The 11617-nt window shown below is 52.5% G+C and overlaps 1 protein-coding gene across 2 annotated transcripts; it reads left to right on the plus strand.

Moving 5' to 3' along the window:
• The first annotated feature begins 59 nt into the window (after nucleotides 1-59).
• Nucleotides 60-11234, plus strand: ABCB8 (ATP binding cassette subfamily B member 8). 2 transcript variants are annotated; one of them, XM_083579593.1, is made up of 16 exons: nucleotides 60-286; nucleotides 1366-1672; nucleotides 1987-2136; nucleotides 3018-3112; nucleotides 3263-3368; nucleotides 3560-3721; nucleotides 4245-4330; nucleotides 4619-4716; nucleotides 5049-5154; nucleotides 5269-5302; nucleotides 5526-5662; nucleotides 6401-6495; nucleotides 7076-7209; nucleotides 8112-8259; nucleotides 9995-10245; nucleotides 10894-11234. In XM_083579593.1, the coding sequence occupies exons 1-16, from the start codon at nucleotides 150-152 to the stop codon at nucleotides 10972-10974; spliced, it is 2127 nt and encodes a 708-aa protein (XP_083435719.1). In that variant the 5' UTR covers nucleotides 60-149; the 3' UTR covers nucleotides 10975-11234. The 2 variants fall into 2 exon arrangements, with proteins under 2 accessions (XP_083435719.1, XP_083435720.1); XM_083579594.1 differs by lacking the exons at nucleotides 8112-8259; nucleotides 9995-10245; nucleotides 10894-11234 and adding an exon at nucleotides 7299-7324 and having other exon boundaries at nucleotides 7076-7255.
• Nucleotides 11235-11617: the final 383 nt, after the last annotated feature.

Here is an 11617-nt window from a genome sequence, read left to right on the forward strand (position 1 = left end):
CCCGTGGCTCCGCCCCCCCGGCGCCAGCCCCGCCCACGCCCTCGATCTGGCGCGGGGCGTCGTGGGCGGCGGCTCCAAGATGGCGGCGGCGCTGGGGCGCCTGTGAGGAGAGGGCGGACGGGGACGCGGCGGCGGCGGCGGCGGCGGGGATGTTGGCGCGGCTGCTGCTGCAGCTCCCGCGGGCGGGGCGGCTCTCCGGGGGCCGCGGCGGCGCGCCCTACTGCTGCTGGCGGGCCCCGGGGCGGGCGGCCCAGAGAGGGCCCTGCCGGGCCTTGCTCGTTGCCAGGTAACCGTCGCCCGCGCGGGGCAGGCCGGGAGCGCCTCGCCGGAGCCGCCTGGGGGGGCCGGCTGCCTTCCTCCGGCGCCGGCGAGGGAAGTCCGCTGCCTGCCCGGGAGCCCGGCTGCCCCCCCCGGGACCGAGGGCGTCCGGCCCGGGGGGGGGGCAGATTCCCAAAGGGGGCGGGGAGACAGCAAGCCCCGCAGTCCCAGCAAAGCGCCTTGGCCGAGCCCTCCGCCTTCCCCACCGGCTCCTCCCAGAGGCCCTTGGCAGGTGCAAGAGCTATTCACGGTGTCAGACGTGTAAAAACATTGAAAAGAGCATTGCAATGAACACGAAGCTCAAGAAATCAAAGCACATCAACCCTCCCCCTTCTTCCAGATAGGCTTCCTGAAAAAGCCTGGCGGAATAGAAAGATACTTGTCCCCTGGTTGAATATTTAGCCTTTGCTTCCACCTAAGATCTCGGGGTGGCAAATGGAGGAGAGCTTCCCATCTGGCGTCTTCCTGGCTAGGGGCCGCCTAGGCCTAAGGAAGCCCTCCTGGTCCAGTTGCAGGCTCCCAGAGCAGAGAAAAGGCCATGCCACAGAGAGGCTTCTGCAGAGAAACTTGTTTCCTGAGCAAAGACAATCTGGTTCAGCAGGAGGCTTTTTCTGTGAGATCGGCTTCCTGCTGAACGGACCTGCAGCTGCTGTCACTTCCAGTTAACAAATGAGAGGCAGAAAGAAGCTTCGCTGAGGCTGAATAAGGGGCTTGCATCCGGGGTTCCTACATCCAGCCCAAAGGCCTTTGTGAACCAGTCTGGCTTTCCCTGCCCTTGTAGTCCCCGGTTTGGTGGACTCAGCTAGGCCCCTAAGTGAGGGATTCCCTAAGTGTCTTGGGGTGAGTTGTGCCAATGACCCCTCAGCTTCATTTTCTCACCTGGGAATAACAAGAACTTGTGGAGTGATTAGGATTACATTTTTCTGAGCCCTATGGCATTCAGGGGATCTTACGGTCTTGTCAGTCAAAAGCCCTACCTAGCAGTGTCTTCTTCAGCCATTGACCTGAATTGAGATGATTGGCTTTCTTTTCCTCCTCTCCTCGCAGGTACTCGGGCAGCCATGCCAGGTTCTCATGCTTCCTGCGGGCTCCCAACCGCTTGGCCAAGCCATTCCCAGCCATGCTGCTGCTCTTGCCCCGCAGCCTCCTCCCACTGGGCCGGGTGGCTGCCTTCTTGGCAGGGCCAGCCTTGTTGGGACTGGGGGCGGGCTTCAGGCGGGCCTTCTGCCAGGAGGTCCAAAGGATTGAGGTGGTGTGTGTCCCCCCACCTGTGGAGAAGGAGCCAGACTTTAACTGGGCCATATTCTGGAAGTTCCTGCGCCCACAGCTGCTGGCACTGATCGCAGCAGTCTTGGTGAGAGCCCCTTCCTCTTCTCCCATTGATGGGGGAGGGGGGTGGCCAGTTGTGTCCTGTGCAAATGATGGGGAAGGGTGTGGTCAAATTTTTGAGGGTGTGCACACCTGCCCAGACCAACAAGCACACCTGTGCAAAGGCTGACAAAGTCAGAAGGAAACGAAGCCCAAAGAAAGGTGTGTAATGTCGGAAGGAGCAGAAAACCCCAGCCTGACAGTTTGGACTAGAGGGTGAAATAACTACAGGCACAAATTGTGTAGTGTGACATTTCTGAGTCCAGCTGACTTTCCTCACCTTGCTTTCCCTGCCTTTAGTTTGCCTTGGGAGCCGCAATGCTCAACATCCAGATCCCACTGCTGTTGGGCAAGATGGTGAATGTGGTAGCACAGCACATGCGTGTGGCCGATTATCTCCGTGTGGCGCGTCGACCTGCCCTGCGCCTGTTGAGCGTCTATGGCCTCCAGGTGGGTACTAGAGAGGATCTTTCTGGGAAGCGGCTGTTTGGCCCCAAGCTCAAGTGTATTTGGGGTCCTCAGGGTGGATTTGTGTGGGGAGGAGATGAGGGGACTGATGTGCATATAAACAACCAGGAGTCTTGTGGCACCTTAGAGACTAGCACATTGTGCATAGGTTTTCATGGACTCAAGCCCTCTTCACATGCAAGAAGCGAAATCCTAGCAGGTATTTAAGGTAAGGGATAAATTAAAAGGTAAGAGCTGAGTGACAGTGAGATGCAAAAGGTGCAGGTAGTGATAATTAGAACTTAGATGTATGTTAATTTTGACTTGGCATTGCCAAGTCAAAGGGCAGAGAACCATTCACAAGAAACCCCCATAGACACAACACAGATAATCTGGGACCGGTCAAGCTGTTTAATTTCATTTATTCATTCTCTCACCCTTCACCCTAATGTCCCAGGGCAGGTTGTAACATAAAACACATTAAAACAGTTTAAAACATTTTACAATCACCAAAGGAGGTGGGTTCTAAGAATATTCACCTCAAGTGTCAAAATCCAGGGCAAAGAGGTGTGTCTTCAGCATTTGCCGGAAGCTGCATGATAAAGGTACCAGACACACCTCTGTGGGAACGTAGTTTCACAGTTTAGGGGCTGTCACAAAGAAGGCATTCTCCCCCTTGCCAGCCCCCTCTGAGGGTGGGGGATCCCTCTCTGGATCTCTGCACCCAGAAGGGTCAGTAGGGAAGTCGGCTGTCTTTCAGATAATTGGGGCCTGAGTCGTTTAGCTCTTTAAACACTAACAGCTAATTAACAGCTATAGTGTGTTAAAGTCATTTGTCTTGGTTTTGCACTCAAGCGATGTTGTGCATCTCTACAATTTTTCAGGGGTTGATGACCTTTGGGTATATCCTGCTTCTCTCCTGGATTGGGGAGAAGGTGGCCAATAGGATGCGCAAGCAGCTTTTTTCTTCCTTCCTCAGGTAACTGGCCTGGGGGTGGGGGAAGGGTTGCTGTGGGGTGCAGGGTAGGGTGGGTGGGTGAAAGAGAGAGAGAAGGGTGGAACTTGAGATGCATCCAGGGGCTTGTGCTCTTCAAAATAAGAGAAGTGACTTGCAGCCCTCTTCCCTAAGGCAGGAGGTGGCCTTCTTTGATGCCAACCAGACGGGGCAGCTGGTGAATCGCCTGACCACGGACATCCAGGAGTTCAAGTCCTCCTTCAAGCTTGTCATCTCTCAGGTGTGGGGACTGGGCTGGTTCAAAGCTGGGCTTGGATTTCCCAGGACAGGGTTTGGGGGGGGGACTGGGACTTGAAGAGTGCATGAGATGTTTTCCGTGGGGAGGTGAGTCTGGTGTGGGGCCAATGGCTCTTTCCTTACTGGCATGTTTCTCTCTTCTTCTCCCTCCGCCCCCCCCCCCCCGCTCCTTAGGGCTTGCGCAGCCTCACCCAGACTGTGGGCTGCTTTGTGACTCTCTACTTGATCTCACCCAAGCTGACGGGAATGCTGGTGGTGGTGATGCCCATTTTGGTGGGGGCCGGGGCCTACATTGGTGGCTCTCTGCGCAGGCTTTCACGCAAAGCCCAAGAACAGGTAAGAGAGGCTCTGCCAGTGTGCAATGTGGGTACTGAAGCCCCACCCTGGCCATTGAAAACCCCCGCAAGTCCCCCCCCCAATACTTTCTGGTCTGTGACTGAGCTCCTTTATTCTCCATCACGACTTTCTAGAATTCTATGTCGTTGCTTCTTTTTTGCTGGATTCAGCCAATTATTCTAGGTGAATGAGCTGCTTTTGTGTGCTGTCCGCCCCCACCCCCTCTACCAACCTCAGAGTGGCAGACTGGAGCTATGGTGGTTATTTTCGAACGAGAGAGTTCTGATCTCCCCATGTCAGCAAATCACCCTGCCTGCCCCACATTGTCATGGCTTCTTTTCTGGAGTAGCTCCTGCCTTTCCCTCCCTCCCATTTTTAAAATACATTCCTTTGTAAAGTGTCTTTTCCTTACAGTGCATCTGACTGGAACTGATTCCCAGAGTTAGCCAAGCCAGGAGCCTCCAGGTTTGCTCCTGGAACTTGCTGAGCCCCACAGTAACTTCTGCTTCTTTCTTGACTGCAGGTGGCCAAGGCCACAGCAGTGGCCAATGAGGCTTTGGGCAACGTCCGGACGGTGCGGGCCTTCGCCATGGAACCCAAAGAGCTCCAGTGAGTCCCTCCTTTCCTGGACTGGAAGTGGCCGGCTTCAAGATCACCACTCCCTCAAAATCCCTGAGGGGAACCCAATATGTTGGTAGTCCTCCCACCCCAAGGTGGGGAATGCAGATCAGCTAGTTGCTCCCTTTCCTTCTGTGTGAGAGCCCTGAGTGGGGCATATAGCCATCCCATAACTTGGAGGTCCTCTCCCCGCTTCGGTCCTCTTCTGCTGGCACTATGCAGGTCTTCCGGTCTTCTCCCGAAACTGCTGGCCTGAGCTGCTTTCTCTGTCCCTTGCAGGCAGTATGGAGCAGAGGTGGATCAAGCTAGTCACCTCAACATGAAGCTGGGGCTGGGCATTGCCTTCTTCCAGGGGCTCTCCAACGTGGCCCTGAACTGTGAGTGGTGCTTGGGGGGGCCACTGATGAATCTTTGGGCTGTGACTTCATTGTGACACTGCGGTTCTCTCCGTTGCTCTGCCCTTTCTGGGACAGCATGGTGGTTGCTGGAGCAAATGCACTTTAAACCTCATATGTTCTGAGCAGTTGCCCACTCGATAAAAATGCACTCTCTCCCCCCCTTTTTATAAGTTTCCCTAACACAGCTTTTGCTAACCTGGCTGGGTCTGATGGGATTTGTACTTCAAAATATCTGGAGAGCACCAAGTGGGCAAAGGCTGCCTGAACCGTCCCACCAGCTCCCCCTGCTGCCATCTTGTTTTCTCCCCCAGGTATTGTGCTAGGTACCATCTTTGTAGGCGGCACCCTCCTGGCTGGGGAAGAGATGACACCGGGCGACCTCATGTCCTTCTTGGTGTCCTCGCAGACTGTGCAACGGTAATGCCCTAGCAGGCCTCCCATGTGCCCCAATGGCTGATCAGAGACTCCCCATCCCCCCTGCCATGTGTTCCGTCCTTTGCCCTGACAAACTCCCTGCTTGTGTTCCTCTAGGTCCCTGGCCAGCATGTCCATCCTGTTTGGGCAGGTACGTGGGGAGAGGCTGCAGGGTGTGGAGGGCATACGGGGGCCTCCTCCTTCCCCACAATAACTGGACACAAGCTAAAATGCACCCAAGCTTTGTGAAAGGTGGTGGAGTAGTTCATGTGGATGTGGCCAAAGCCGCCCTGCTCCTGGCAGCTGAGCATGGAGGGGACTGGGTTCCCCAAGAAACCTTCTCCTCACAACCTGTGGCTGTTGTTCTCCTCCAGGTGGTGCGGGGGATGAGCGCTGGGGCCCGCGTGTTTGAATACATGACTTTTCCACCAGAGTCCGCGGTCTGTGAGAAAGAGCAGCTTGCCTGCAGCATGCTGAGCGGGCGCATTGAGTTCCATGATGTCTCCTTCAGGTGAGACCCGGCTGTAGGAGGTGGGTCAGCAGACCTCTCAGCAGCGGATGTGCTCTTGTGCACAGGGCTGGAAAAAGACAGCACCAAATCTATAGTATACAGACCGACTTGTTTTTCACTTGTCATTCCAGGCATTTTGTTTATTTTGAAAAAGCTCAATGGTTGGAGGCAGGGTACTTCTGAATCCCAGGTGCTGGAAGCTACAGGAGGGGAGAGGTCCTGCTTGAGTGTTCCTCACACGCCTCTGGTTGGCCACTGAGAGAACAGCATGCTGGAATAGATGGGCCCCCTTTGGCCTGATTCCTCAGACTCCTCCCAGTCACTCAAAAAATCCCTTCTGAAGCTTACCAGGCATTGTTCAGATGTTATAAGGCTTATCTCTGCAGCCACACAAGCAAGCAACTTGCTAATATTTTTCATTGAGCAAAAGATTCTCAGGGAGCAAACTCCTTTGCCAGATATGAGGCACTGCAGTGGTGAGATGTGATCATCTGCTCCTGCAATATGCTCAGCCCTTCCTGTGCACAGCCCCCCCTCCTGCTCTCCTTTCTCCCTGCTCCACCACCTCAAGGGTCCCGCTCGGTTGCCCTGGTGAAGCCTCCCTCCTCTGGGATTGGCTCCTGCGCCAACCCTTCCCTCATCTCTTTGTGTCCTTGAATGCCAGTGGGATCAGCCAGTCTCTGGGCTAACCATAGGGTTGATCCACCTCAAGGCCTGATCTTTTTCTTCTGTTCCTAGCTATCCCACCCGGCTAGGCGCCAAGGTCCTGCAAAACTTTTCCCTCACCATCCCTGCTAACAAGACAGTGGCTATTGTGGGGCCGTCTGGAGGAGGTAAGAGTCTCTCTCTTTTCCCTCAGCAGGGCCAGGTCAGCAAAGGCTTGAGCACATTTTGACTTCCCCGCCTGCTGGAGTGGTAGAGTGTGTCTGTGTCTCTTGGTCTTCTCCCGAGATCTTGATCACTGAGCTCTTAATTTCGCCTAAGATGGAACTAGCCATTTGGTCACAGCATCATCACGCCTCCTTTCCGTAGTGCCTCTAAGGCTCCTTTCCAGTTGTAAATCTTCTTGTGAGATGCTTCCTCCTCACACATTGCCCACCTTTGATTTGTTCATTGGATTGCTCCTTTGCTAAACTCCACACTTGGTTGAATTTCACATTCCCAGATGGGTCCATCTGTGCCCTGTGTTTCATGAAAACTTGACAGCTCGTTCACCATGTGCTGTTTCAGTTGAGTAATGGCCAAACACCTTGCTAACCTCTTCTGCTGATCCTGACTGAATAGTGCCAGATCCTGGTCTCATGGCAGCCTTCCTCTTCCTGCCCTCAAGTGCCAGCAGAGCTGGGGGGGGGGGCGCACGCTCTGCATGGCCTGGGGAAGGAGCATTTGGTGACTTCTCTCTCTTCTGCCCAGGGAAGTCTACTGTGGCAGCCCTTTTGGAGCGGTTCTATGAGCCCACGGGGGGCGCAATCTTTCTGGATGGCCGTGATATCTGCACTCTTGATCCCACCTGGCTCCGTGGGGAAATCATTGGCTTCATTAACCAGGTGAGAAATGTGGGTGGAGTGGAGGTGCTGGTGGGGAAGCAGTGGAGTGGAGTAGGGAAGTCGCCTGCAGAAGACTGAAAGCAGTGGAGTGTTTTTCTAAGATGAAAAAAGAGGGCAAACAGAAGGGGATGCTGCATGCCGTCACAGATCACGGGGAGAGAGGAAGTAGCTTTGTTTTTCCCAAACCACTAGAACAGTGAACCTGATTAGCAGAGAACCCTAAGAAAGAGATTCTTTCTTTAAGTGGCATGGAATTAACTTATGGAATTGAGTGTCACTAGCTGGTGTGATGGCCACCAACCTAGATCTTTTTTTTAAAGGGTTGGTTTCTTTTTCATAGGACAGGTTTTTCTTTGACTGCTGATTGTGATAGCTGAAGATTTATTTATTCGTTGCATTTCAGAATTTATAGACATACCAGAGTGAAATTGTGCATTCAGAGAATACCAGGATGCAGAAACGGAATATAAAACATAGTATGGATAATAAAACAGTATTAAAACAACAACAAGAAGTATTGAAAGCTGTGGGGCTGCTGTGGGAATGGGACCTCCCTGCTCAGCAGCAGCCACCAGCATGTGGTGGGGATGGGCTGCCTCTGCTCTGCAGTCTGCTTAGGGGCTCTCTGGACCAACTGGTGGTCATGGGAGACATGGGAGTAGCTGGCCACATCCACCACCAGCCCCCTGCAGCAAGGCAGTACTGGTGGTCTTAAAGAAGGTGTCTTGGGCTGGAGTAAGAACATGAATGATCTCACTGGAAGAACTTCTAGGGGGAGGTAGGAGCTGCCAGTGTTTTTGCTGAGGCGACAACAGCAGCAGTTGTGGGAGATGTTTTCCTTGGGCTCAAGCTTCTCCCTGCGTCTTGAGGCCTCACTCCTCCTTCTCCTCCTGCTGCCCCAGGAGCCTGTGCTGTTCAGCACAAGCATAATGGAGAACATCCGCTTCGGCAAGCCTTGCGCATCGGATGCCGAGATCTACGCCGCTGCTCGCCTCGCCAATGCGGATGAATTCATCCGCAGCTTCCCAGATGGCTACAACACTGTTGTGGGTGAGTCAGAGCAAGGGGTGGGGTGGGTGGCAGGCTGGGTAACGTGACTGCGACTAGAGGTGTGTCGTTAGACAAATCTCTCCCTGCCTTCCCACAGCAGAGGTGTTAAGCTAACGGTTTTGCCAGGCCTGGTCGTTGTCCTCTTCAGATCACCGCACAAACACTTCTTGTTCTTTTATAACTTTTTATTTCATATTAACAAAACAATCTTATAAACGGATGTTAAATATTATTCCTCAGCGTCACTTCTTTCAGATACCTTCTGAGCTCTGCTTCTCCGTGACCAGCCACCCTCAAAATGGCGAAGGCGCCCTTCCCTTCGCTTTCCTGCTCTTTTTCCTACCCTCCTGGCTAGAGCTGGCTTGTATCTCCCCTCCTCCCAATCTGAGCTAGAACCGAACACTTGCCTTTCCTGGGAACAGCCAGTCCCTCCCTGTTGTTCCTCTTGCTCTCTTCTATTAGATTCACTGCTCTCCTTCCCCCCTTGGGGAATGCTTTCTTCCTCTGAGAAACTGGAACCTTCTAACTCTTCCCTGACAGGTTTGTGGTAGGAACTTACTATAATTAGGAAAAGGGGAGTCTGTGACCACTTAATCCTCACTCAAAGGAGCTAAGTAAGGATTAGACACTCTCAGAACAAAACTAGAACTTTTATTGGTTTACACTCAGTAAGGTTCCAGCTTTGTGGTTACTTTTCTGAAAGGCACAACACTTTGCTTCAAACAAACACTCTTTACAAATATATTTAAGATCTTCCATAATTTCATGCTGCAAATCTGTCACTGGACAGTTTAATTATTGGTAGGACAGCCGTTGTCTTACATTACCTGGAAAAGACTCCTTGCCCCTTCTGGAATCCTAACCTTCCCCTTGGTAGACAGAACCTTCTCTGCCCACAGACAATCCCTGTCTGTATCTGAGAGCCCATTCACTCTGACAGACTGACCTTTCTGAGTCTATTCAAATAGCCAGAGACACCTTTCCACCCACCCAGACAGAAAGTCCCTCTCTCTAATCCCAGGTCCCTGTCTAACCCACAGGCAGTTCCTGTCTGGCTATTAAACTGATGGCATTTTAAAAAAATTCTACTCTCCCTGATTGACGGATCTACTTGCCAGCTTCCGCCATAGGGTGGGCATCAAGGTTTTGAGAAAATGTTTGTGGAGTGGGGCAAGAGTCCTGATTTGGATCCTCTTAAGCCTGGCAACCTCTCCTGGTTGTTCCACAGACTCCTCCTCCTCTTCCTTCTTGCATCTTTTTTTCTGAATTCAGGCTGCAGTTCCCCTCCAGCCTCGGCACAAGGCAGATTTTTGTGTCCTTTATTCCTTTTTTTAAAAAAAGTTCAGCTAAATGACTGGTTCCTGCTCTAACTGGGTTCACAAACACCTCCAGAAGATGAGGTAGAGGTATTGGAAGTGGCATCCTCCGGGCAACACATTCTGGGGCTATTTTGGGGCAATCATTTTCATCTCCGTAGACTTCTGGCTGCCAGATTTGCTGTCACTTGGTGCCAGATTCAGGCCTTGGCCACGAGGTTTTCCCATGATGCTGCAACCTCCTGTGGGATGGAAAGGGGCACCTCTGCACGCCCCCCTCCCTGTCCTGTGCCGTGCCAACTCCAGGGGAGTGGGCTGTGGAGTGGGAAACGGGGGCCACGTCAAGAGGACACGCTTGGTTGTACTGGCTGTCTGCTTCCCCTTCATCTCTCCCCTCTGCATTCTCTCTCCCTTCCCAGGTGAGCGTGGGGTGACCTTGTCTGGCGGACAGAAGCAGCGAGTGGCCATTGCCCGGGCCCTCATCAAGAACCCCAAAGTGCTGATCTTGGATGAGGCCACGAGCGCCCTGGATGCGGAGTCGGAGCACGTGGTGCAAGAAGCCCTGGACCGGGCAGTGGCTGGCCGCACCGTGCTGGTCATTGCCCATCGTCTCAGCACGGTGAAGGATGCAGACCTCATTGTGGTGCTGTCAAAGGGTCACGTGGCTGAGGTGAGGCGGCAGGGGAGGAAGGCGGCAGGCGGCCTTGGCTTGGGGCCTCTCCCAGCTTGGGAAAGAACAAAGGGACAAAGCAGGCAGGCTGCTAATGAGAACTGGATTTGAGGGCACTTTGTGGATTTCAGCATCCTTGGGCCCCAGACCAATGCAGCTGGGCATTCCTAAACCCAGACCTGCAGATCTTTCTCAAGTTTGCTGTACCAAAGCAGCACCTATTGGGAGTGGAAACTGATTGAGCCCTAAAGAAATAGAATAAAATTTGCTAATAAATTATAAAACAGCAATTTCATGCTGTTCATCCCGGTTCATTTATAGAAACATTTATAGACCACTTTTCTGCCTGAAGGCATTTTACAGCAATTTAAATATTACTACAATTAAATAGGTGAGGATTAAAACAAGTCATAATGAAACAGAGGCAGAACGGGCAAGATTAAAATGCACTAAATGCTTGGTGTAACAAAAATTTCTTGACTTCCATGCTAGAGGACACGATAGAAGGGGCCAATCTAAGCTCCTCTTATTCTTTGTAGGAGAATGGTGCTTGTGTCGGATCTATGCAGCTCTTGGCACTTCTGTTGCCTTTGGGGGACTGGAAAGTGCTGCTCTTGTTTCCTGATCTCCCTGTTTCTCTCCTTCCAGTCCGGGACACACACGGATCTACTACGGAAGGGTGGCATCTATGCAGAGTTGATCCGACGCCAAACCAAAGATGGAGTTTGAAGCGGGAAAGTTTGTTTTGTTGCCCTCGAGGAAGTATTACTGCCTGATCTGCCCCCATTTCACTCAGGAGCTTATTTGGATTCTGATGCAGTCCCAGAATTGGTTTGCAGGGGTGCAGAGGGCCAAGTCAGGAGCCTGTTGCCCTGGAATCTGCCTAGTGTTCTAAAATACCCTCCCCTAACTCTGCCTGAATTCCAGCACTGAACAGAGCTTTATGTAATTTAAACTTGTTTTTCAAATACAGTATTTTTGCATTTGGATGGTGTGTGTGAAGTGTTTTTAGCTGCCTCGAAACTTTGGCTTTATGAGGCCTCGTCCAGCCTCCAAGCACTGATTCAGGATGAGGAGGCATCCAGGCCCCTGGTCAGCCTCTCCTCATGCTTTCCTGCAGCTGCTGGGTTGCAGCATTTGGGACTTTTTAGTTTAGAGAACAAGCGAGTGAGAAGAGACGTGGTAGAAGTTGATAAAATTTTGCACGGCATGGAGAATGGATCAATGTTCCCCCTTCTCTCATTGCACTAGAACCTGTGGGCATGCAGTGGAGCTGAATTTTGGGAAATTCAGGAAATAGAAGAATGTCCTTCTTCACACAGCACATACTTAAACTATGGAACTCGTTCCTCCAGGAGGCAGTGGTGGCCAC

The sequence above is a fragment of the Podarcis filfolensis genome (assembly GCF_964270895.1).
Source record: "Podarcis filfolensis genome assembly, chromosome: 12".
Lineage (NCBI taxonomy): Eukaryota > Metazoa > Chordata > Lepidosauria > Squamata > Lacertidae > Podarcis > Podarcis filfolensis.